The sequence below is a fragment of the Sinocyclocheilus rhinocerous genome, unplaced genomic scaffold, assembly GCF_001515625.1.
Source record: "Sinocyclocheilus rhinocerous isolate Xijiao unplaced genomic scaffold, SAMN03320098_v1.1 scaffold534, whole genome shotgun sequence".
NCBI lineage: Eukaryota > Metazoa > Chordata > Actinopteri > Cypriniformes > Cyprinidae > Sinocyclocheilus > Sinocyclocheilus rhinocerous.
In genome coordinates this window covers 213486-238115 of record NW_015646352.1, presented here as the reverse complement: position 1 = coordinate 238115, position 24630 = coordinate 213486, and the positions used below count along the sequence as shown (strand labels likewise).

At 37.7% G+C, this 24630-nt stretch overlaps 1 protein-coding gene across 1 annotated transcript in view; it reads left to right on the top strand.

The window, feature by feature from the left end:
- Nucleotides 1-12168, top strand: part of LOC107707390 (transmembrane and TPR repeat-containing protein 3-like) — a 27374-nt gene extending 15206 nt beyond the window's left edge. Inside the window, exons 7-14 of the mRNA XM_016511383.1 lie at nucleotides 622-874; nucleotides 4200-4348; nucleotides 4440-4560; nucleotides 4784-4895; nucleotides 6380-6483; nucleotides 7803-7972; nucleotides 8618-8844; nucleotides 11411-12168. Of these exons, the coding sequence (XP_016366869.1) occupies nucleotides 622-874; nucleotides 4200-4348; nucleotides 4440-4560; nucleotides 4784-4895; nucleotides 6380-6483; nucleotides 7803-7972; nucleotides 8618-8844; nucleotides 11411-12168 (1894 nt within the window). The remainder of the gene's footprint in view (nucleotides 1-621; nucleotides 875-4199; nucleotides 4349-4439; nucleotides 4561-4783; nucleotides 4896-6379; nucleotides 6484-7802; nucleotides 7973-8617; nucleotides 8845-11410) is intronic.
- Nucleotides 12169-24630: the final 12462 nt, after the last annotated feature.

Here is a 24630-nt window from a genome sequence, read left to right as displayed (position 1 = left end):
AACTAATGGAACCTTATTGTAAAATGTTACAATTATTTGTTATTAAAGCATATACGTTAAAAAAAACACTTAAATTAAACAGAAAAGCAAGCAGGTGCATGATTTGGCATGGCAGCCAATACAAATAATTAATAACCGTTTCCTTACCTAAATCCTAAGTTTGGACCAGGCTCGGTTGCAGAATCACATCACGTTGTGCTTCTGAAATTAGGCTATTATCTTTTTCTATATGTAGTAGTTAGCTATCTCTGTGTCGTACGTGGCCGCTTGTCAAGCATGAAACACACACGTTTTATTTAAATTCTGAATATATTATCATATACAGCATGGAAAGAGCGCTCCCTTTAAATTGATTAAAAATGGTCACTCATTCATCACGATCTCACAAAGTTCCGTTTTAATCAATGAATGTGACCACACAATGAAACTTTTTTAATGAAGTTTACGAGCATGATAGAACTTAGCAATCAGTTAGACTATTTTACACTATGAGTTAGACTATTATACATGCGAAACTAAAGTCCGGCCGTCCTCCTCGGTCCGGAGGGGGGCACAGGGATGTCCGTGGGGGGGCAAAGCCTGGAGAGGAGTGCTCATTAATTCTTTGCCATCTATCATCAGGTTTGATAATCCAGCTGCCATCAGCTCCACCCCAACCAGGCAGCTGACCTTCAACTACCTCCTGCCAGTAAACGCCTGGCTGCTGCTCAACCCCTCTGAACTGTGTTGTGACTGGACAATGGGCACTATCCCCCTCGTGGAGACCCTGCTGGACCCTCGCAACCTCGCCACAGTGGTATTTTACGGCATGTTGAGCCTCCTGGCTTATCAAGGCCTTTGGTATGGCCACAGCTCTGCAAAGATCATCATGATGGTACGTTTGTGGGTGGGGCTTATGGAAAATCTGATTATGTCTGTATTGAGGAACAGAGAGATCTAAATGGGTTCTTCAAATGTGAACTTTGAACTTTTTGTTTAGTGAAAATGCATTTCTGTAACCATGACTTGAATGAGATGTTGATTCTTGTGTTTTTATTATAGTTTGTTCACAAGCAGCTTGAAATAATATATCATCCCCAGCCTTATTTGAAATCTGTCAGATACAATTTAGTGGTGTTTTCATCCGTACCGGGTGAACTATGCACATGAGCTGGTTTGCCAGAATCCAAATAAACCTAGTCCTGAATTAAATATTCCTCATGGTATAGTGTAAGCTAAGACGATCGTTGTGTGATCGAAATAAAGGATTTGAGCAATTTACTGGAAACTTGCTGATTAGCCCTTAAAGTCCCTTTAATGCAAGTCATTCCACTCCAAGTCCATCTTGGCACAGCCGTTTTCCATATTGGCAACTGGCAGAACAGTTTCTATATACTTGAATCTCTAAAATTGGTCACAGATGAACTTTTTCACTTCATCAATTAAGGACTATCGTTCTTGTTTCATTTAAATAAAGTATTTTATTGCAGTTCCTGAAATTTCTGCCCAACTGATGCACAATTTGAAACTGATGCACTTGGTGAGTGAATTAATTTTGGACCCTGTTTGTTAGGATTACGTTTCAGTCACATCAAATCAGTAATACAATCTGACAACATAATTTCTGATATTTAAACTCACTGTAAAGACATGTATTTTCAGGCTGGTCCAGTTTGTGCGCAATCTTGTGGGAACTAAAAGCCGAAAAGGCGATTGGCTGTTTTAACTAAAAGGAAGTTAAAGAAGGCACTTAATTTCTAGACATGCACATGCATCACAGCCTTTCATTATAAACAGATGGTAATTACTACCCAAAATGGGACATTTTTGGACAAGGCATTAATCATTGCGTTCAAGTCTAAAAGTACACCTGAAGATTGTCCGCGCTATTTCAAACCCACGGTCCAATGCAATCTGGACCAATTTTTTCGATTTTTTTTTAACACCGCACCTGGAAAGTGTCGTGACTCACAGTGCACAGAGCACAATGAACACACAGATTTCCCCCTCACTGAACTTTTGCAACTTGTGTGTATTTCATAGAGTGTTCATTAAATGTTTAGTTTCACACAACATTTTATTCTTCTCAATTTACAGCCAAAAGAACTGTTTTTCTGTCCATCATAATGTTATCGTATTATAGTCTGGCACTGCAGCTCTGATGTCTACATATGTTCGACCACTGACTGATTCCACACTCGTAAGAGTTCACTATGTCACAGTTGAAATCTGTTTGTCTTGTGTGTTCAGCTCTCCTCTCGTTTGTTGTGTAACAGCGGCATGAATTCTTCATCCGCGTCTCCACGCGCTGTCAACAGAGTTTGGTGAACTTCCTCGCTCTGTTAGCAGAGGCCGCTCTTTGAGACTGGGGGGCCACAAATCACTATTAACGAACAATGTGTAAAGATGAAGGGGGGAGGGGTTGAGCATTAAGATTTTGCTCTGGTCTGTGTAGTTAGGAGACGGAGAACAGGTTGCGTGAGGATATTGGTCCGAATCTGTTTTATTTGGCCACGGTTAGTTATTTTAATGATTCCCTGTGCGCAGACCCTCGACACTCACTCTGAGCAAACAGGAAACACTTTTGTTGTGAAAGTTTGGCTAATTTGACTGTGAAGTTTTTTTTCTGTGTTGCATGTTCCAAAGCAACCAAACAGCATGCAGCGCACAGCTTATGATAACAGCAGACAAAGCTCTTGTTTGTGCAGAAACTTCTTTCATCAAGATTAATTTTGTCCTCTGAAGCATCAAGCAAATTGGCTAAATATGATGTTCCCCGTACTGCTGCTTTCGGCTCCGTTAAATCCACCCCTGCGTAAGCAACGCATGACGGTTTGGTTCTTGACGCACTCTGAAGCTGCTGCCAAAACCAATTTCTGCGATTCACTTTCAAGACCTCACAATGTGAGATGAATGCCCCTGTTTTTCGGGATGGCTCGATTAAAAAAGCCTCCTCTATATGGCACCCTGCGGTTTACTTGATGATAAACTCATAAATACGAGCGGGCTTTGAAAAGTGACTCTTCTACTTATAGAAAGGGTGAGATTAGCTGTAGCTAGACAAAACAAAATTAGTTTGTTCTTCAAAACAGGGTGTCCAAGGGCTGTGCCCTCGCAGGGGTTCAGCGTTTCAAAAAATCCTGATCCATCACCTTGTCATAAGGTGCTTTTTATAAACAAAACCTATAATCCCAATCTTACATATTGTGGCCTGGCATGCATTGTGTAAGACAGGAGTGTTTGCTTGTGGTTTTGATGAGAAGGACAATGTTTGAGGAGCACTGCAATGACATGTTCTCATTTGTGTTGAATCAATCATATCTGTTTTGACTTTGAACATTTCCACTACTCAGAGAAATTATCTCGGACCGTCATGAATATGTGGCTCAGTAGTTTTCTTGCACTTGTCCTACAGGTCAAGCATGTATAATTGGGTTTAGTTCCAGATTAATCAAACTCATGGTCTTGGTTTCAGACAAAGCTTTATGAAACCAGAGTGATTAGCATTCAGACCTGCACAAGCTTGTCTGAACCAAACAATGAGAACATTTAAATCCAAGATTTTTTGCTTATGGAATTTCTTGGTTTACCAGGCCGTTTTTGTCCCCACTCAGGGTTGCCACTTAGACAAATCCCCAATTGGATTGCCAGAGAAACTGGCGTTTCTACTTCCTCTCATTAGATTTCAAAGAGCGAGTGAAAAAAACAGGTCATTTCATTGTTGAATGGGCAGTGATTTTCATTTTCACTACGGGGTCCAAGGACTGTGTTTGCTCGACAGACGAAAGAAAAGATTTTTCTCCTTTTTACCCTCCATTATTCCTTTATTATGATGCATTCTCCTTGGGACGGACTCCTGGTCATGAGCGCAAACATCCCATGTAATTTACTGTGTTATTGCTGAAGATCAAAAGGAAGTTATGTAAATAACATATGATAAATGTCTCTAGAAGATATGAACTGTGCTTTTAGATTTTATTTATTTTAAAGTTTATTCACTGTTGTGAAAGTATTTTGTTCAGTGTGGAAAACTACACAGTACAATTTTCCTTTTTATTAACTGATTAATGCACTTTCTTTTAAAGCAAGAAATATGTATGTAAATTGTGTTTGTTATTTTTTTGATAATTCTCAAAGAACCACAAATTTCCATTTTTGGATGATTTATTTGTTTAGTACAAATATTTTCATTATTTCTCCTGTCTTTTTGTGTCCTTTAGGCACTGTCGCTGATCGTCCTTCCTTTTATCCCTGCATCCAACCTGTTTTTCCCTGTGGGCTTTGTTGTGGCTGAAAGGGTCCTGTACGTGCCCAGCATGGGATTTTGTGTTTTGGTAGCCCATGGATTTAAACTCCTGTCCCAAAGAGGGTAAACTTCCTCTAAACGAATCTAAACAAATATTATTCCCTTTAAATGACTTGTTCAGAGACTCACTCCCTTTTTTTGTGGCATTATCCAGAGGCCTAAAGAAAATGTCTTGGTTGCTCATGGGATTTCTTCTAACAACGCACGCTGTGAAGACTTTCAACAGAAACTGGGATTGGGAGTCCGAATACACGCTTTTTACATCTGCACTGAAAGTATGAACACGTCCAAGGACACATTATTCATTTATAGATGCACATCTGGCCACAGGCTCATACATATTTTATGCTTGTGTTTTGAGATCATTACTTTGAATAAATCCAACCTTATATCAAAGGAAGAATCCAGACATTAACAAGAGTACAATGAAATGATGTCTGGAAAATATGATTTGTGATGTCAACCTGGCCTGAAACAAAAAAAAAATTTTTCCTCCAGGTGAACAGGAACAATGCAAAACTCTGGAACAATGTTGGACATGCTTTAGAGAATCAGAACAGTTATGAGAGAGCTTTGAGATACTTCCTTCAGGCCACAAGAGTGCAATCAGGTAACTGACTTAGCCAGATTATCTTTTTAAGTTTACCTTAGCATCTTTAAAGTAAACGTTACCATTTTGCTTGCATAATTGTGCATGAAACAGGTTATTCAATGAGAAAAAATTTAGAATTGGGATTTTATCCATTGGGAATTTATTGGAGTGGGTGCTGCAACTGCTTCCCAAAAATGGCTGCCCACTGCTCCGGGTGTGTGTGTGTGTGTGTTCACTACTCACTGTTGTGTGTGAACTTGGATGGGTTAAATGCAGAGCACAGATTCCGGGTATGGGGCACCATAGTCCGTGTGTCCATCAGCAAAAAGGAAAGTAGTGTCAGAAGAAGAGCAAGTTGTTACATTTTAATTAAAGATTATGAAAACAAACTTTAGCACCAATTAATCATTCACAATAACAATATTAAGAAAGTAAATGAGGCCAATCTTAATTTATGTGGACTTGAAGTTGTTTTTACAGAGTCATTTTAGGCAAATGTGCTAAATGATAAATGATAGTATGTCTCTGGGAATGATTTTTCACCACATTGTTTTCCACAGACACAAAATAGTAAAAAGACTTCCATGTGTAATATTTTCATCAGTTCTTTAAAAAATATTGGCAGAGTAAGTTAACATGGAGCTTATTTTAAACAAAACTCACCATTGGGTATGTTGTTTTAGGGAGGTGTGGGAAATTCTCCCTTAATATTATAAGTTTGGAGGCATGTTGGTAAAGACAATTTCAAATTGTGTATAAGCTAACAAGAAGTAGTTTATGTAGTATTTCTTGGAACTCTATGAAAACATTGGTGTATAAAACAATTTTCGCACTTTAGTGTCTTGAGAATATGTGGATTTAAGGATTTGGTTTGAGAAGATGAGGATTTAGGTTTTCTATTGGCTTTTCTGTACTTCTGTCAAGCTACCTGTGAGGAAGACGGCTGTGGCTGCCAAAGGCATTAGACTATTGACTTTAATTGTTTTAGTTATGTTGGTTTATTGAGCTAATGTAACTTGAGAGATCCACCACACAAGATGTGTTTTTCCCAGATTAGCTCTGTAAGCACATTAATGAATGATGAAATCCTGGACAGGCTATCTATTCGCGTCAGTTTGCTTTTCATTACAAAAACTCTATACCGCTTGAGTGTGGTCAGGCAGGCGATTCTTCGAAAATGCTGGTAGCATTATCAGTTTTACACATCAAAACCTAGCGATGCTGTTGGTTAGCTCTCTGTTGTTTGAGGTTACATGGGCCACATGGCTGTAAAAGGTTGTAAAGGGAGCACTTTCACAGGAGGTGCTTTTCCTCTTCCTGGTCTTCCCCGCCGGTTCTCATCCCAACTATGTATTAAAACTGGTCAGCTGCATGTAACGTTTATTATTTGTTGCAGTCAAGCCGTATAATTCACATTCCACTATCTACTCTTTCTTTGAGGTTTAGTCTGTGCTATTTTCTTGATTTATGACTCTATACTAAACATTGTGTCCTCTTCTAAGATGACATTGGGGCCCACATGAACGTTGGGAGAACCTACAAAAACCTAAACAGGTCCAGAGAGGCAGAGGAGGCATATATAATTGCGAAATCGCTTATGCCACAGGTATGAAATTTCCGTATCAGAAAAAAAGAGAGATTTTGTTTAGGCTGTCAACAAACTTTGACATGAACGATTCTTTCATCTCCCAACCATAATGATCTTTTAAGCAGTCTTCTGTTTATTGGTATATCAGTGCAGTTCAAATATGATTTGCAGTTCAGCACAAGAAAACTTGTTACCTCCTTTCCTGTTGTCCTCTCCTACTGCATTCCCCTGAGCCAAATGCAACCGTTTTAATTTTGCACTGCCATTGTGTTGCACGGCACAAGACAACATCCTATGTTATCTCAAGATAAACTATCACTGCCTGAATGTTACAAAACCAAACAAACTCATCTGTAATTTTAAAGAAGGTGATCAAATTTTAAGGGAAGTTTTGGGATGTGAGTTATTGGCTCACAGGGACTGTTAAAAGGTCTGCGATCTTGTTCCCCCTTTCTCTCTTTTATATAAATAAAAGGCTAAAAAGCCCATAACTAAAGTAATAAACTGTCTAAAGCTCTATTCGGATGGTAATTGTTTCTCATGGGGACATCTGTAAAAAAATAAAGTTACATGGCACCTCAGTGATGCTGTAAAACTCGATGGCGATTTATTCACGGTGGATAAATGAGTTCTGTGATCCTACGAACCCGGGAACACACTGCCCATGTGGCCAGGGACATGACTGTCTGCTGGAAATAAAATGCCATATGCTTAGAATAAGAATACATTCATATTTAATAATATCGCAAAATAGACGTGCTATAGTTTTCATAATTCTTTAATGAATAGAAAGTTAAAAAGAACAGCATTATTGTTAAAAAGAAACATTTATAAATGTATTTATTGTCACTTTTGATCAAGTTAATGCATCCTTGTTGAAAAAAAGTATTAATTTCTTTCAAAAAATAAAAAATCGTATTGACCCCAAACTTTTTAACAGTAGTGTGCGCATTTAAATTTGACAGTGTTTTTGTATTGGAAAAATGGACCAAACATATTGATGACTCATCCTGCACTACACAGATTTTAGTCCAATCAGATTATGTCTAGAAAGTGAATGCCCCTCAATACGGTTTGCAACTGATTAGCAAGTAGCAAACCATGGTTCATAGCTGTGATGTACCTTAGGCATATTGGCTATTTAAAAATGGTTTTCATATGTTCTGCTTGACTTTTTTGAAACCGAACTTATGGCCTTTCATTTCACATGGTTCTATATTTCATGTTGGAATGTACAGAAAGACCATACTGAATATATTATTGTTATACTTAGAGTCAAATGTATGTAAATGTAAATGCTTAAAACCTTGGCTGACCTATCCAAAACATATTGGCAGATCATTCCAGGGAAGAAGTATGCAACCCGTGTGGCCCCCAACCATCTGAACGTCTACATTAACCTGGCAAACCTAATTCGGGCGAATGACTCCCGCTTGGAGGAAGCTGACCAACTCTATAGGCAGGCCATCAGCATGAGACCGGACTTCAAGCAAGCCTACATCAGTCGGCAAGTCTCCATTCATGCTGACAGGGTCAAAAATGTGTTTGTATACTTGCATGCTTGCTGACATGGCCAAATGAAACGAGTTGTAGTTCAGACAGTATTTTGGCTTTTATGAGGTTATTGAGAGTCATGTTTTTTTTTGCCCATGTATGCATTGGATGATGTTCAAGAGATACAATTTTGTCAAAGAATTGAGCACCCGTGTCTTACAATTTCACACCCATCCTGGACTTTTTTTTTGCTGTCCGTAAGAAAATATTTCTCATAGATATGAACTGAAATCACATGCCATAGTAAGAGAGTATCAGGGTGTTCGCTATTTTTGTTACATTTTGCATCAAGTGAAAATTTACTTAGCCTTCACACTTTGTGATTTCTCTCTACATGTCTCATCCTGTTAATGAAATGTTCATCAGATAAGCTATTGAAAGTGGATTTACTGGAATGCCTTGGTTCTCATTAATGTCAGAACTTCTCTTAGCCACACTGTGAAAAGGAAAAAAAACTAAACCAAAACCTTTGTATGACTCAAAGTATTTGCTAAGAAAATATCGTTTAAAGAAACAGATCTTTCTTGTTGTACATATGATTTCCGAGCTGTCCTGTGAGAGATATTCCAAAAATCTCTTTGTTTCTTTTAAAACTCAGAGGGGAGCTTCTGCTGAAAATGAACAAGCCCAGTGAGGCGAAGGATGCCTACCTACGAGCGCTGGAACTGGACCATACCAATGCAGACCTCTGGTACAATCTGGCAATTGTCAATATAGAGATGAAGGACCCCTCAGAGGCTCTGAGAAACTTTAATCGCGCGTTGGACCTGAATCCACAGCACAAACTGGCACTGTTCAACTCGGCGCTTCTCATGCAAGAGTCAGGTGTGTGGGCAACGGCCATTTTGACCCAAGCAATGAAATTAGATCTGTCACAAAACCTAGTGAGCTACCTACATAGGCTGCTGCCTTCTAAGCATCCTAACACAACATAAAACATCATAAGCGATTTGGAACGCTCTACAAGGGCAGCAATTTTTTTGTGGCATGCAGACAATCAACTCGCAATTGAGGTTGTCGTTAGCACGTTGCTAAGCTAAAAATGGAATATTCAAATAAACATACTTTTCAGGACTTTGTTAGCCTGCGACTAAGCTATGTACAAAAAGCATACAAATGCATACATAGAAATATTAGGACAAGTAAAACATTTTAAGTACATTGAGCAGTTTTTCATTGATACCCTTAACACATTAAGTTTATTTATAGGGAACATTCCGCTCGCTTCATCCACAATCTTGGAAGTCTTTGGTTGCCTTCTATGAGAAATATGCATACTATGATGCCTTCAACTTTGGCAATGCATCTTTGGCTATGAGACATAACTTTTGGAACAGCGTTTGTATCAGAGGTGTGCCATTAGCCGGGTTTCCATCCAAAGTTGCGAATTTAACTTGTGCGCAAAATTGGAATATCGCACAAAACATTTGCGAACAAGCACCGTTTCCATCCAACGAGTCAAAGAAAACAAAATCATCACTTTCTGATAAACTGGCACTATACATCACTAAGAAAAGTAGGAGAAGCTACTGAATATAATAATGTTCCTATATAATAAATTGCTTGCACCTCAGAACGAGCAGACGAAACACAATGAATGCGGTTATTGCTTTCGGAGGTGGATGCTGCTGTTTGGGAACACAGTCGTTTAACAGTTCTGGGAGGCAAATATACAGAAATTCTTTGACAGACTTTGCTCGGGCATTTCCGAATGACCATATAACAACATTTCAGATGCTGTGGAACAAGATCGGTCTGCTGGTTAGTCAGGATTTGCCGTCCCATAGCGCAAAGTCACATGGCTTTTTTGATGCGCTTTGAGGAATTTATTCGCAAAATGCATTTCCATCTCCCATTATTCGCATTAACCCTTTTTCGCACAAGTCAAAAACCACCTCAAGCGAGCGTAAAAACTTTTTTGCGAATTAAGGCATTTTTATTCGAAATTCAGCATTTCCATCTCTCGATTCTGATGCGATACTTCAAAATGCACATAAAAGCCGGGTCATGGAAACCCAGCTATTGATGACTTAAAATCCAGTACCACCTGTGTATGCAGCTCTGTCAGTAGGTTCTGAGGAAATAATGTTGCAAAATACACTCCCTAATTTTTGATTTATAAGACCCGATATTCAAAAAACATTGAATACCTCACCGTTTCTTGTAATGGACCCAGTTAACTCTGTGAAAGCAACAGTCTGCTAGTTAATGTTTGATTCACATGAGATTAGACATCAGGAGCATAAGCCAAGTTATTAACCTATGGATTTTTTTGCGTGCCACCTCAAGGTAAGGCAGCAACCTCTCACCTAATTCGGTCATGTTCTCATGCCTAAGAGTGTTAGCGTTTGATCCAAAAGAAATGCGGTTAAATTGAATGTGACTCATTGACCCTAACTTTGAGTTTTATGCCATTTTTTCATGGATTCAAGACTGATGGATTCTTACAGTTCGAGTGAGGCATTAGTTTGTCATTTTTCTGAGATTAGCACACCTACGCTGCTGCAATGTAAATACTAAGAATACAACGGCTTTATTTGCACATGGTTTTAGGCCTGTTGTACAAACGGTTTAATCATGTGACTGAGGAAGCATTTTGCGATCAATTCACAGGCCTGCTTGACTGTTATTCTTTCATTCGGTTTTGTAGTTGTGCCCATCCGCATTTGCGCTTGGTTTTCAAATAAAAGCTCATTTGTTTTAAATGTAACCTGCTTTCCACAGTTTGGCCTACAGTAGTTCTTCAAGGGATGATAAAAAGCTGACCGACACTCCTTACCCTCCTTCTGACCCTATCGTTGTAACATAGGACGGTGAACAACGTAGATCTCGTTTCAAAGCCAAATAACCGAGCCAAAATACTAGAGATAGCAGTATCAGGCTTTTGGGCACATTAAAAACAAAGAAAAAAGCTCTATCATTTGGACAAGACCTTCATTTATTATGACTTAATGCATAAAAATAATTAATGTGGGTTAACTTCACCTAAATAACCTATATTTTTGGATATGCAGTATTTTAATTTATTTGACTTTAGTTGCTCAAAAGATGTACAGCTCCAAGGACATCTGGTGACAGTATTCTCTTGCCATTTGTTTTTTGGTAGGGTTGCTTTATTACAATACTAAAATTAAAGGGAAAAAACTTCCTTTCCCACATTCACTTTCATTGTGTGGAAATGTTTTTACAATGTGGTATGAATTACTTTTGTGGTCCATTTAAAAAAAAAAAAAACTTACATGGGATGGATCAACATCATTAAATGAGGACAATCTGAATTCTCCTTAATTGTTTAGCGATTTGACTTGTCACTTTTGTTTATTTTTGTTTTTGAATTAATTTAATTGTAAAATTTGCATCAATCCTTTCTCCTAATGGTCTTCTTTAACAGGCGAGGCAAAATTTCGTCCAGAGGCAAACCGTCGCTTTCTCACTTATGTGAAAGAAGAGCCAGATGATGCGAACGGCTACTTCAACCTGGGCATGCTGGCAATGGACGCTAATGAGAACGAAGAGGCCGAGCGCTGGATGCGGGAGGCCATTCGACTGCAACCCGGCTTCCGTAGTGCTTTGTTTAACTTGGCCCTGCTCTTCTCTCAGTCGCGACGTGAACTGGATGCTCTCCCGGTGCTTGAGGAGCTGCTGCGGTACCACCCAGAGCACGTCAAAGGCCTCATCCTCAAGGGAGACATCCTCATGAACCACCGCAAAGATACGCGTGGCGCCAAGGCCTGTTTTGAACGCATTTTAAACATGGACCCCAGCAACGTGCAGGCCAAGCATAACCTCTGCGTGGTATACTTTGAAGAACGGGAGCTCCAGCGTGCCGAGCACTGTCTGGTGGAGACGCTCGCTATGGCCCCTCAGGAAGAGTACATCCGACGGCACCTCGCCATCGTACGCAACAAAATGGCCGCCATTAGCGCCGCGGGCCAGCCGATTGCACCGACAGAGGGTGGTAGTGCATCAGACAAGCAGCAAGAGCAACAACCACAGGTCAAACAGGAGGAGGAGGAAGGGCAGGGAGTTGCCTCAGGAGCAGGGGAGGGGGCCAGGAAAGAGAACAATTTGAGGAAATCCTCCCCCAAAGAAAGCGTCAGCAGCCAGGGCCACGGCCAATCAAAGAAGCTGGATGCATTAATTATGTAAAGCTGTTCAGCTGAAAAGGGAAACCAGGTGTGCACTCACAACATGCGCTGAAAAAGCACAAAATTAGGTACTTATTTTTTTCTAAAGAATCCCTACTAAAAAAATCATATTTTACCATATTGTTTATTTATGATTGTCTATATTTGAGTCACTGGATTAGTTTTTGTCACTTTCATGTTTTAATTTACCATACCACTGGCAAGTATTACTCATAATCACAAAATAAAATATTGGTAATATCAGCCAGACCATTTTATAGCAGGGCCTCTGGGTGGTCCGTCACATGGCTGTTGTAATTTAGCTCAGCAGACCACTCTCCCTCTTTGCATGACTTCACTTCCTCCAATTCTCTGCTGCTGTTTTTCATGTGTCATTATTGCTGTTGCTTTTTTAAAATTTATTTATAGTTTTGTCACCAAATGGTGCCAGGGTTTAATTATATCCTCTGACATAATCTCATTCTGAATCAGGGTCACCTCCCTCCTCCAGCCCACTTTTTTCAGGCTTCTGGGATTTTTCCATATGGCTTGCATACAGTTTGGGCTCTTGCTGATTTCACAGACTTTTTCCATTTTCATGCTTTTTTTCATGAGTTTTTTAAGGTTTTCACAGCTTTTCACTCTGTTTCTTGTTCTCCCCACAAAGATCTTACCATAACATTATAATCAGGCTATAAGCAGAAAAAAACTTTTGAAACCTTAAAGGAATAATACACCCAACACTAAACATCTGTCATCATTTACTAACCCTCATGTCATTCAAAACCTGTATGAATTACTTCTGTTGAACTTAAGACATTTTTTATTCTAATGTACTGTTATGCATGATGCAAAAGTGTCATATGACTTCTGTGCTACATGATAGCTTTGTTCAACTAACAGAATCTAATTTAAGTTGTTGCTCATTGAAAATCTTGACTTAAGCTCACTAATTACTCGTTATTATGGACCTGATCTTTTCATTGAGTTAGTCGAGCTAGTTCTCTGAATGATTAGTTTTTGAATCAGTATGATTCACTGATTCAGCAATCCAATTGCAGCTGTTAATAACTTGCTGGAGAAGCAGATTTTCTATGAATGACTTTCATTTTGATGTTTTCCTCATACAAAGTATGACTTCAAAAGACAAATATGGCACATATGGACCATAAAACTACAATGTTGCTTTTTTAAACTCTAGATTCAATACAATTGCTTTGACAGGAATGAACAGTACAGTTCTTAATAATGTCTTTTATATGTGTTTGGAGTGACATGTGGGTGAGTAAATCATGACAGAATTGTCATTTTTGGGTGAGCTGGCCATTTAATATGGTGAACATCACAGCGTATAGGCCATAATTTTTTGTGTGTTCTTTTAGATTTTGTATGTGGAAGGAATCATTTCTTTTCCTATGCCAAGATTATACGAATATAATGAATATATTCATATTCAGATATTCTTGTTGCGCTTACAGTTGAGTTTGGTATATTGTTTCCTGTGAAGCCGAAACAATCATGTGCTCTCGCTGGAATGCTGTTGCCATTTTACTGTTTACTTTGAAGGCAGGCCCTGAAATATCTTCCTCTATCTCCTCTGACCTTTCTGAAGATCTTAACAGGAAAAGAAAAGGTACCTGAGAGCTCACCGATCTGTCAAGGCAGAATCCTCAATGCATGTGGGAGTGCATTTACATATATTCAACAACACTAGCATATTAACACTAATGTGGGTGACATGTGGGTTGTTATTTTTTAATAAAGCCACTTTAAGTAGCAAAACCATTGCCTTTATCTGATTAAGTAGTGGACTCATGAAGTTCACAGTATTATTGGCTTCACCACGATGTTCACTTGTAAAACTTGAGCGAGAAACCTGAATCACTACACCTGTTTGCTTTCTTTTGGCAACATCTATGCATCTGAATCTTTTTTTTTTTTTAATTGTCAGTTTGATAGTTTATAGGGACATATTTACATGGCTGTATCATATTAATCTTCAAATATATAGTTTTGGGAGTTTACCTCTTTCTAAGAGGTTCATTTCTCAGTAAATCATCTCTCTCAACTCTCATTCAGCTCTGTTATATGCCATATTTCAAGTTTCCCTCAGCTCAGCTCGAATCTTAATGATGTTTTGGGACTCTTTCCTCTCATGTTTACTCATGCTTCACCCCAAATCCAATTTGTTACATCTTGATTTATGGTATTTTTTATTTGGGCTAATGTTTTGTCTTATGAATGGTGGAGGGGACCTAAGGTTTTCCATTAAAAATGACTTACATCACATTACAAACGTCTCATAAATGCCACTTTTTATGCATTCTGGAGATTACAAACAAGCTTTGAGTCGCCAGCACAGAGACATGATCAATTTTCGATCTGCAAAATCCACATAGTCCAAGATAACTCACTCGCACCTTTGACTCGTGTGCTGCCCAAAGGCTGTAACTGTCATTTTTTCTTGTTGTCAAGGCCTCAGGTTTCAGCCTCGAGCTTGTGTTGCAATAGCGCTCGCTGTAATGTGATATGTGCGTAATGAAGCGCGCTGCAAACAAGTGGCACTTTGTTGTATTTGTTGAACAATTTGGCATGATATTAATCTTGGTAATTAACAAAGCTTTGTGTAACCCATTAACCCGAGCTGCCAGATTTTTTTTTTATGGAAATAGGCTTATACTAAGAGTGGAAGAGCCCATAACTAGAATTTGTTGAAAAACAGTGAGTTCCGTCGCAAACTTAATTATACGCAGTATCTGGCAGGCCGAGGAGACTAAACCACAGGAACTTGAGCTTTAAATGGTCTTCAGAGCTCCCAGTTCAAGAAACTAGATTGACATCACATTGACATTTGATCACACAAGATGTTTAATATGATTATGCTTTTAGTCCATGTGAGAGCATGATTTATATTATTGGATTAAAGGCTCAATGACGCTTTTGTAGCAGTAATGCCTGATTACATTTTAAATGGCCATGTCTGTGGTTTGGGAATTCATGAACTGGTCCATGCCCTATGGAGGGGGAATGGAAATTAGCTGTTTGAGGTGATATACCATGGAAAACGGTCAGGCTAAGTCCTTGACGAGTGTTGTTGAGCATTTGCGCTTTTATAAAACCTGCACAGTGTTTACTGTAATTAACGTGTTTTTTTGTTTGTTTGTTTTTTTAGCTCATTATCTGTGGGTCATTGGCTGACCTAATTTTGTGTACTTTTTTTTTTTTTTTTAATCTACAACTCTCTCTCTCTCTCTCTCTCTCTCTCTCTCTCTATATATATATATATATATGTATATGTATGCAATGGTAACACAGATTAGGGAACACATGAAGGGATGTAGAATATGGTCATTGCAGAATAAGGCACTAATATGTGCTTTATAAGTAAGGAATAATTGACAATGGGCCATTGAATTATTAGAAAATAATGCACACCCGAGGTGTAACGGCCACGAGCTCGGGTGTGCATTATTTTTACATTAAAAAAAAATTATTCCGCTTATACAATAATTGCCACCTCAAGACATTCTTCAGATGTTGTATTTCAAGACATTCGTCAAGTTTTTATCCTTAAAACGATTTTGTGAGTAGGATTAATTTCTTACGCATCTCATCCAATGCCTGCGTTGCTAATTCCAAAATGTCATTTTAGACCTAGTAACGGAGGCTTGAGCTGTTGATGGCACACTAATGCAGTTAATAATGAAGTTATTAGAGAACGAGATAAGCGTGTGTGAATTACCTGAGTCTGTGTCTCTCAACAGAGTTTGGCAGCAGTGTCTCTACTAATAGCGAAACTGTAAGTTCATCTGCTCCAACAACAGCGCCGTTATTACCTCACTAGTGAGAAATGTCATAATGCTTTTAAGTTGCTAATCTGTTTTACTGATAAAAATCAGAGTAGTGTTTCTGTGTGCATGTATGTTTCCGTGTGCGAGTGTATGTCTGCACTGTGTGTGTGTTTGTAAGGGAGAGGGAGTGGGAGAAAGGGCGTATGTGCTTTCTGTGCATAATAAAATGAAATTTTGTGGCAAAAACATGGAAATAATTTGTCGTTTGTATCCGATTATTTACTATATTTATTTGCTTGGTTAGTGTCGTTGTGGGATTTGGTTCTTTTGCTGTAAGGACTTTTGAAATAACTGAAATCATTTATGAAGTGATATAGACATGCAATGCGGTCAAGACCTGCCTGGAACTACTTTAGCCATGCGTTTCCCTGAAAATAATTGCACACTTTAGAACGTTTGTCAGCCAATCAGATTCAAGCATGCAAAAGCCCAGTAGTACAAGTACTAAAAAACAGCCAATATGCTAGTAATATGCATGCTAATAAGCACCTACTTAATAGTGAATAGTGTTCCCTAGTGTTACCAAAACAATATAAAAAAAATATATGTATTTTTATAACTAGTTATACCAGGGGTAGGCAAGTTCGGTCCTAGAGAGCCGCAGTCCTGCAGAGTTCAGCTCCAACGCTAATCAAACACACCTGAACAAGCTAATCAATGTCTTCAGGATTACTAAGGCTGCAGGCAGGTGAGTTTTTTTTTCAGGGTTGGAGCTGAACTCTGCAGGACTGCGGCTCTCTAGGACCGAACTTGCCTACCCCTGAGTTATACATTAAAGTATTAAGCATTAATATTAAAAAAATAAAATGAATATTCATGTATGTGTGTATATATGTGCACATTAATATTAGTATAAATAAATATACTTTAGCTTGCAGTACTACTGCACGTGCACATTTGATCAAATAAAATGGGAATAAAAATACTTTCAGTGAAGCAGATTGACTGAATAGCTGGATCGTGTCACTGTCAATAGAAGATTAGTTGTCTTTACAAATTAATCTTCCCTGGGATGAGAATGTGAAAGGCATTGTGTGAACATGGTTTGTGAGCATGTCATCTTGTGATGATGAACCACCTATACCCCAGGGGCACCAATGTCCTTAAAGTTAGGAGTGATCCTGCTCTTTTTATGCTTACGACACCAGTCTAACTGCATAACCTATTCAGTCACAACTTGCTTTTATGTATTACTTTTTCTAATGTGTTTCTTGCTACTTGGTCATCTTGTTCTGTTTCTTAGTTTCTCACAAATGTCAGTTAGAGAATGTGAGCATATGAATCAGAGTTAAATTAAATACTTCACACATGCGTCAGCTCAAATGAGTCACAGCCTTTGTATTCAGAATAATTAGATATGGTTGAGCAGTGTTCCACTTTTTCAAATAGGAAGTATGCTGGCAAGCACAGGTTTATCAGGCCCCCCAGGCACATTGTATAGTGTTTAGAGTCACTGATTGAATATTTAAGGGAAAATTGTGTTGTTTAACAGATGTATTATTAGATCATTAAGAATAAGAATTGCTTAAACTGAAAAATTGTTTACATTTCCAATAGCTAATGAAAAACAAAAAAAAAGTGAAAAACAACACGTGAACGCAGAATCCATCTTGAAAGTGAGGTTAAGTTTTGTAAAGGCGACGCATGCTCATCTCTGTGGAATGAGTGTATGTGAGTCAAGACATGGCAAATGTAAATCGTTATCTACAGGAGTTTCCATATGTTTTTAATGAGAACAAATGTGTCTGGGTCTGATCTGTGAGACCTGTTATATTTCATTTTTGTTAGTGTGTAAATGGTTTTATTTTACAAAACAGAGAAATGTTTTATGAGAGGATGTTTTAAGAGGGCTTTATATGGAAATAAAAGACATTTGTTTACTTAAAATATATTTTTGAACAGAGGAAGTATGTATTCGTCTGCCAATAAGTTGTAAACCACCACACTTCTAATGGCGATGCAATGTGACACTTTGGAACCATGGGAATGAGACACATAATCAGTTCTTGATTATTTTATCCAGTCCCCTTAGCAAATTATTATACAGGGTTAGGGACTGAAAGTTTGTAATCATTAAAAATCTTTAAATATATTTAGTTTTTTGCTATTGTAGGTTAAAATTTGATCACCTTCATGCCAGTAAAATCTAAATAGGAGTTTTGTAACAGAGCTTGCGGGTAAGCTTTCTATCACAAACACCACTAACTTGGCATCATGGCTTATTTAATGTTTTTTTTTTTTCAAAAAAATTATGCATATTGTCTGTCTTTACTTGTCACTCTGCCTTACCACCTTTGTACCAGAAATAATAAACGAATGGCATACTTGCTAAGAACACATTTATTGCCTTTGAAAGAAGTATCATGTTTTGAAAATGTGTCATTTTAATAGTAATGATATAAACACATTTGCACTACATTCCTTTCAGTTCCGTGGGAACATTCAGATCTGTTTTTAATCGTGCGATGAAGCTTAGGTCATGTGGTTTTTATTTGTAGACATTTAAAATGTTAAACTAATAGTTCACCCGAAAATGAACATTCTGTCATTACTTACTCACCCTCATTTTACTTTTGCTTATGAAAAACAATAGATATTTTTTAAGTCCTCTGAAGTCATACAGTTTTTTTTTTATGTGAGATTTGTGATTTAAGTCATACTATTAATGCATGTACAATATTTTGTGGCCTTTTTGGCAAATTTCATTATTTTGAATCCAAAATACAGTACGTTCTATACGCAATTGGTGCAGAACTGATAAGATTCTAGTGAGGGTGTTAACAAAATTTTACAAAACATTGATTTGTCAACATAAAATCACCAATATTTTTTACCTATCCATGTAAATGTCAGCCCTTGCGGCTGTGCCTTATGGGAGCTTCCATTCGCTTCAGTTGATTCATCACTGTATATACAGTAGTAAAATATGTGGTCATTTGGGAAAGAAAAAAAAAGATACATTTTGTATTCAGGAAGGACCCATTCATTTGATCAATGTTAATTGTAATAAATGAAAATGATGAATCGCTTGTTGTATTCCTCAATTGTAAGTCGCTTTGGATACAAGCATCTGCTACATGAATAAATTCAAATGTTTTTTGAGCAGCAAATGAGCATGATTTCTGAAGGATCATGTGACACTGGAGTAATGACTGCATACAATTCAGCTTTGCATCACAGGAATAAATTACATTTTAAAATACACTGTAAAAAACGACCGTGAATTTAACGGTAAAAGACTGTAAAAATGCTACAGTAAAAACCTGTTAAATGGTTAACGGTAAATTCCCCTACTATATACGGTGAAAAACTGTATTGGACATTACATGTATTGGACATAAATTTTACGGTAGTATACCGTTTTTGGAAGTGAAAAATACCGTATAATTTACAGTGAATAACCGTAAATTGACATTCCCAGAATTCCCTGCATTACATTTCAAATTTGATGTTTTTTTGTTGAAATAACTATGTTTCTTTTTAGTTTTTTCTTATCAGTTTTGTATATTAGGGTTGTGTGTTACACCTAATGTTGTTAAATGAATGTTTATTGCATTATTTCAGTGTTTAGCGTTTGTGTGAATGACACTATGCACCTTCTATACATGTTATTATTTAAAAGCTGCTTGTGATGGGCTTTGGTTCATCATGTGACTTTCTCATCACCACCTGCAGTAGTGGTTATCAGTGTATTACAAAGGTACAAAACAGATTTCAGTACTTCAATAGGTTGGTATATTAACATTATATCAGTTAATTAAATTACGGTATTTAACTGTAAATTTAAGTTAAAACCGTAAAACCTAAAACGTTGCTACCGTATTTTTTACGGTAAAATTCCGGCAACCACAGCTGCCGGTTTTTTACCGGAAATTTTACGGAAATTTTTTACAGTGACTGAAATAGAAATGAGTTAATAATTGTAATAATATTTCACAATATTACTGTATTTTAATCAAATAAATGCAGCCTTGGCGAGCAAAAGAGACATTTTTCAAAAACATAAAAAATCAGACTTTCCCTAAGCTTTTGAACCATGCTGTAAGCTACAAAAAACATGGAACACTCCCTTTAGGACACTGAAAAACAACTGACAAATGATAAGTTAAAGGCTTAATCGTGAAGCCATTGTCTTGCTGAAGTTAGCGTCATTTGCCGAGGAGCCACGATGGCGATTTCCTGCATTTGATCTGGAAGTGGCTATTTTAAGACTGAGTGGTCACTGGTCCTCTCACATAAACAGTGATGCAGAGTCCTCAGCCAGAACAATTGTGGGAATTCCCACGGTATATGCAGACAGTCTTGGCTCATAGTGCTTCCCTGCTGGGTTTGACTTCTCAGCTGTACAACAGCTGGACATGAGCAATCAGCAACAGGAAGCTGCTCGGCGGCTACTGAAGCTGAGGTGCTGAAGTATTGAAGTTGACCCTGACCTCAAGATTAAGCGTTAAAGCCTTGAGTGCTCACAGTCCATCAACTCTCACTTGCTTGCATATGGAGTTATGATTAATCACAGGTCAGTACCTCTGTATCTTTCCACTTGAAGATAACACTGTACTCCCAGGCTTCCAGGGAAATCCTGCCATGTGATGGATCTAGATTGTTTAATCTTGAAGATATATCAGTCTGGATCAACTGCCTCAGAACATTCAGGTGAACAATGGACTAGACTAGACTAGCGACCCAGTTTTATCACATTTTAAGACTTCACTGTGAATAAACAAAACTTGAAAAATGAATGCTGAAATGTAATGCATATGCATAGGCTGTCGTCAAACATGTTTCCTTGAGCACTTCCACTGTCTGCGACTGGTCAGTCAAACAGATGGCCCCACCCCAAACTCACACCATTGGTTGTGCCAGCTGTTGTCAAGCAGATCTGGATGCTCAAACAAACTGTAATGTTCTGATAGCACCTAAGACACTATTTTTACACGGAAATCGGACTAAAAATGGTTTACTTGTAGTTGTCTCCACTTGGTAAGCTATAAGAGAAAGTATTTTAACATTGAAAAAAAAATGACACTTTGGTGCTCTGTGCCCTATTTTGCTATGTAAACCTCTCTTTTGTTTAAGCAGAAAGTCAAAATCTCATATGACCTGGCTTAAGCGATTTCACAGAATGGTACTTACTATATATAGCGTGTTAACTGATGTTTTTTTGTTTTTTTTATAAATCACTGGAATGTCATGAGTTTGTGATGAATCTGAGATACAAACAGCAGAGAAATGTGACGCATATATGGAGAAATACTCCGGGTTAAATTCAGTTCTATGGAAGGCATTTATGACATGCTGTCAATTATGACCAAAAAATAAGTTGAATTTGTACCTCTGTCTGTAAAAGCAAGTAAAATACATTTACATTAATGCACTTAAAGTTGAAGTCTATGGGGCAAGGCAATACCTGAAATGTTATAGCATATTTTTTAAGCACTTATATACATTTCTCTTTCCAAAATATTGTAAAACTGTCTAAAGTAGAGTTTGTTCCATGTAAGCTTTAACCCTTTACCTTGTGAATATTGTGTGTAATTTTTTAAAGTTCAGAAATTTCTTCCTATCCCACCTTAATATGCCGATATAATATTAATACACTACCATTCAAAAGATTGGGATTGGTAAAAGACTGTTATGCTCACCAAGGCTGCATGTATTTGATCAAAATACAGTAAAAACTGTAATATTGTGAAATCCATCCATTCTCCTGCCACTTATCTGGGACCAGACTGTTGTGGTAGCAAGGCCACCCATACGTCCTTTTCCCCCAATAATGCCTCTAGCATGTCTTAGTTCTACTGCTGGTTATCTTCCCAGTTGGACATGCCAAGAACACCTCCACCAGGAGGAATCCTCAGTAGATGCCCAGACCAACTCAACTGGCTCCTTTTTGAGCAGCAGCTCTACTCAAAATTTCTCCTGTATGTTAGAGCTTCTAACCTTGTCCCTCAGGATCAGCCCAGACACCCTGCAGAGAAAACTCACTCCAGCCTCTTGTACATTTCTGTCATTACCCAAAGTTTGTGACCATAGGTGAGGACAGATGGCCATATAATGAATTGGAAATTGAGAGCTTTGCCTCCTTGGATCACCACCTGAAGGGTTTGGGTGCCTCATTGACCCTGTCCAGAATATTAGCTCCTGGTAGAGTAAATTGGTCCCAGGTGAGAGGCCAGACGAAGTGGGATCCAATAGATCCATCCCCTAAACATTATTCCAAAGGGAGAGACTTTGCCTGGATGAGGGATACTGACAGGAGAAGAGGGAGGGGCCGTGCAGACAGGACCATGGTTGTTAATATTGTCAATTATTATTACAATTTAAAATAACTAATGTTGAAAAAACAAAATCTGATTACCTGACCGATGGTGATGGGGCAGTGTTTGGGAAATCTGTTTTAAAACAGTCAGTGTTCTTGCTGGTACATTTGGTGATGCTAGTGCTGCAAAAATTACACACTTCACCCTTTGTGGTTATACTTTCAAAACGGTCTGTATTTCAGTATTTTTGACCTCTATTCTGGTGCTATGCCATTCCCCATAGACCTCTGTAGTAAATGGCTTATTGTGAACCCAATTTTTTGTTTGTTTTTACAAACTGAAGCGTGAGTCACAATGATTTTCTGTGGAGCTTTTGAACTCAGCCTGAACTTCCTTTAAAATGTATAATCGTTATATCCTGCATTACTTTCTATTTAATATGTTTGTATATCACTGTTTCATGATGCGGATTTGTGTATTACTTAACTTGAATAAGTTTCAAATTCATTCATTAATTTCAAAGAAGAGGCACTCTATTAAATGAGTGGATTTTTTTTATTCGATTAACAAATCATCAGCCTGTTTTTTGACTAATTGTATTTTGACTGAGTATCTTATTGTTACCGACCTGAATGCACATAAGTGACTGCGTCAAACCATACAAATTTGTTAGCATGTGGACTAAATGACCTCTCTCACATTCATTGTAAAAAATGCAAAAATGTGAGGGCCTTGTCGAACTCTGCAAAGTATTTTCCCACGAGGACCTGATTTACCCAAGAATCTGGGAACATTTTTCACAAGGACAAACTGTGTTGGGGAAAAAAGGTCATGTTGGGTAAACAAGCTTGGGGTGTGTCTTCAGTGAACAAGGACACACCCCATGTTCTTACAATTTCATGACTTGTGAGCTATGTAAACACTTTGATACTCTTGAGACAGCACCTCTTAAATGGTGCAAGCAAATGAGCACCTTTTATTAGCTTATTTTTAAAACTTCAGTCAGTGTTTGTCCTATTGCTAATGGTAATCTACTTGGGACTCTTTTGATTTAATCAAAGGCGGTGTTTAGCCACACTATTATGTCATAAAGTGGTGCATTCCACAACCTGTCCTTTTGACAGATTGGCTTCAATATAAGCTGTTTTTAGACTAACAAGAAAGTTTTGAGTTCTGAAACTTACAGGATGTTTTTATAGTACAATGACCTCTTGTATGTCAAAAGATCAAGGGAATTTTGATTTCTCAGTTAATGACCCCTTTAACACAACACACTCAACGTGTTTATCTGCCATGATCATTATGAAATCTGATTAGGCTGACGTGTCTCAACATATCAAACAGATTCTTAACTGTTACTACTGGTATTTTTAGCTTAATTACATGTACAAAAGACCCGGAAGGTGTATTTATAAAGTACACTGGATTCATTTTGATTTCATGGTGAACCGTCTACAGTATATGGGGTAAGCTGTCACACAAGAAACCTGGTTATGGGATTATTATGGGCTTTTCAGCTAAAATTAAACAGTAAAACAATTATGAAACTGCAGAAATGTAAATGATAAAAATATTAAACCACTGTTCTGGCCAACATATATTATTTTATTGTATAAAATTACAATATTTAAAACAGGTGACAACTTTCCCCAACCTAAATTCATTTTATTCAGACAGTACAGCATGGCAATGGCAAGGTCATTGGTTTGATTCCCAGGGAATGCATAAACTGTTCATAGCTTATGTACTGTAAGTCGCTTTGGATAAAAGTGTCTGCTAAATGCATAAATGTGAATGTAGTTCTGATGAAACTCTCATTTAGGAATGTTAACCACATGGTCTGTCTTTTTTCTTTTTTTTTTTAAGAATTTAGAAAGTGTGTGAGTTTTTTTACATTTGCATGTTCTGGACTCTGTACCTTATAAAGTATTATTCTGGTGTGCGTTCTTTTTTTTTTATATACAACCTGCCCTGACCTGACATTAATATAAAATCTGCCTTCATTATATACTTGATTCTTGTCTGTATGCCAGTGTAGCTTTATTGTGTTTTCTTATTACCAAACAGCTATTAAATACTATGAACAAACAGCTATTAAATAATTTAAGACTGTTTTGAACTAGATATTTGAAACCGACATATAAAACCACTGCTAGAGAAAACAAATGTGTAATTTGACTTTTATATAATATAACACAGAAATGTCCTTGTAACAATTAGCCCCAACTCACTCTATTCCCATAGTGGTGCTTTGAGAGAGAAAATAAGACAACAAAAAAATAATTATTTCAATTGGGGTACAGGGAAACCAAAACAGGCCGCTGTTGCCAGGTAAATACAAGCTCTATACCTGTGAAAACTGCATTCCTGAAG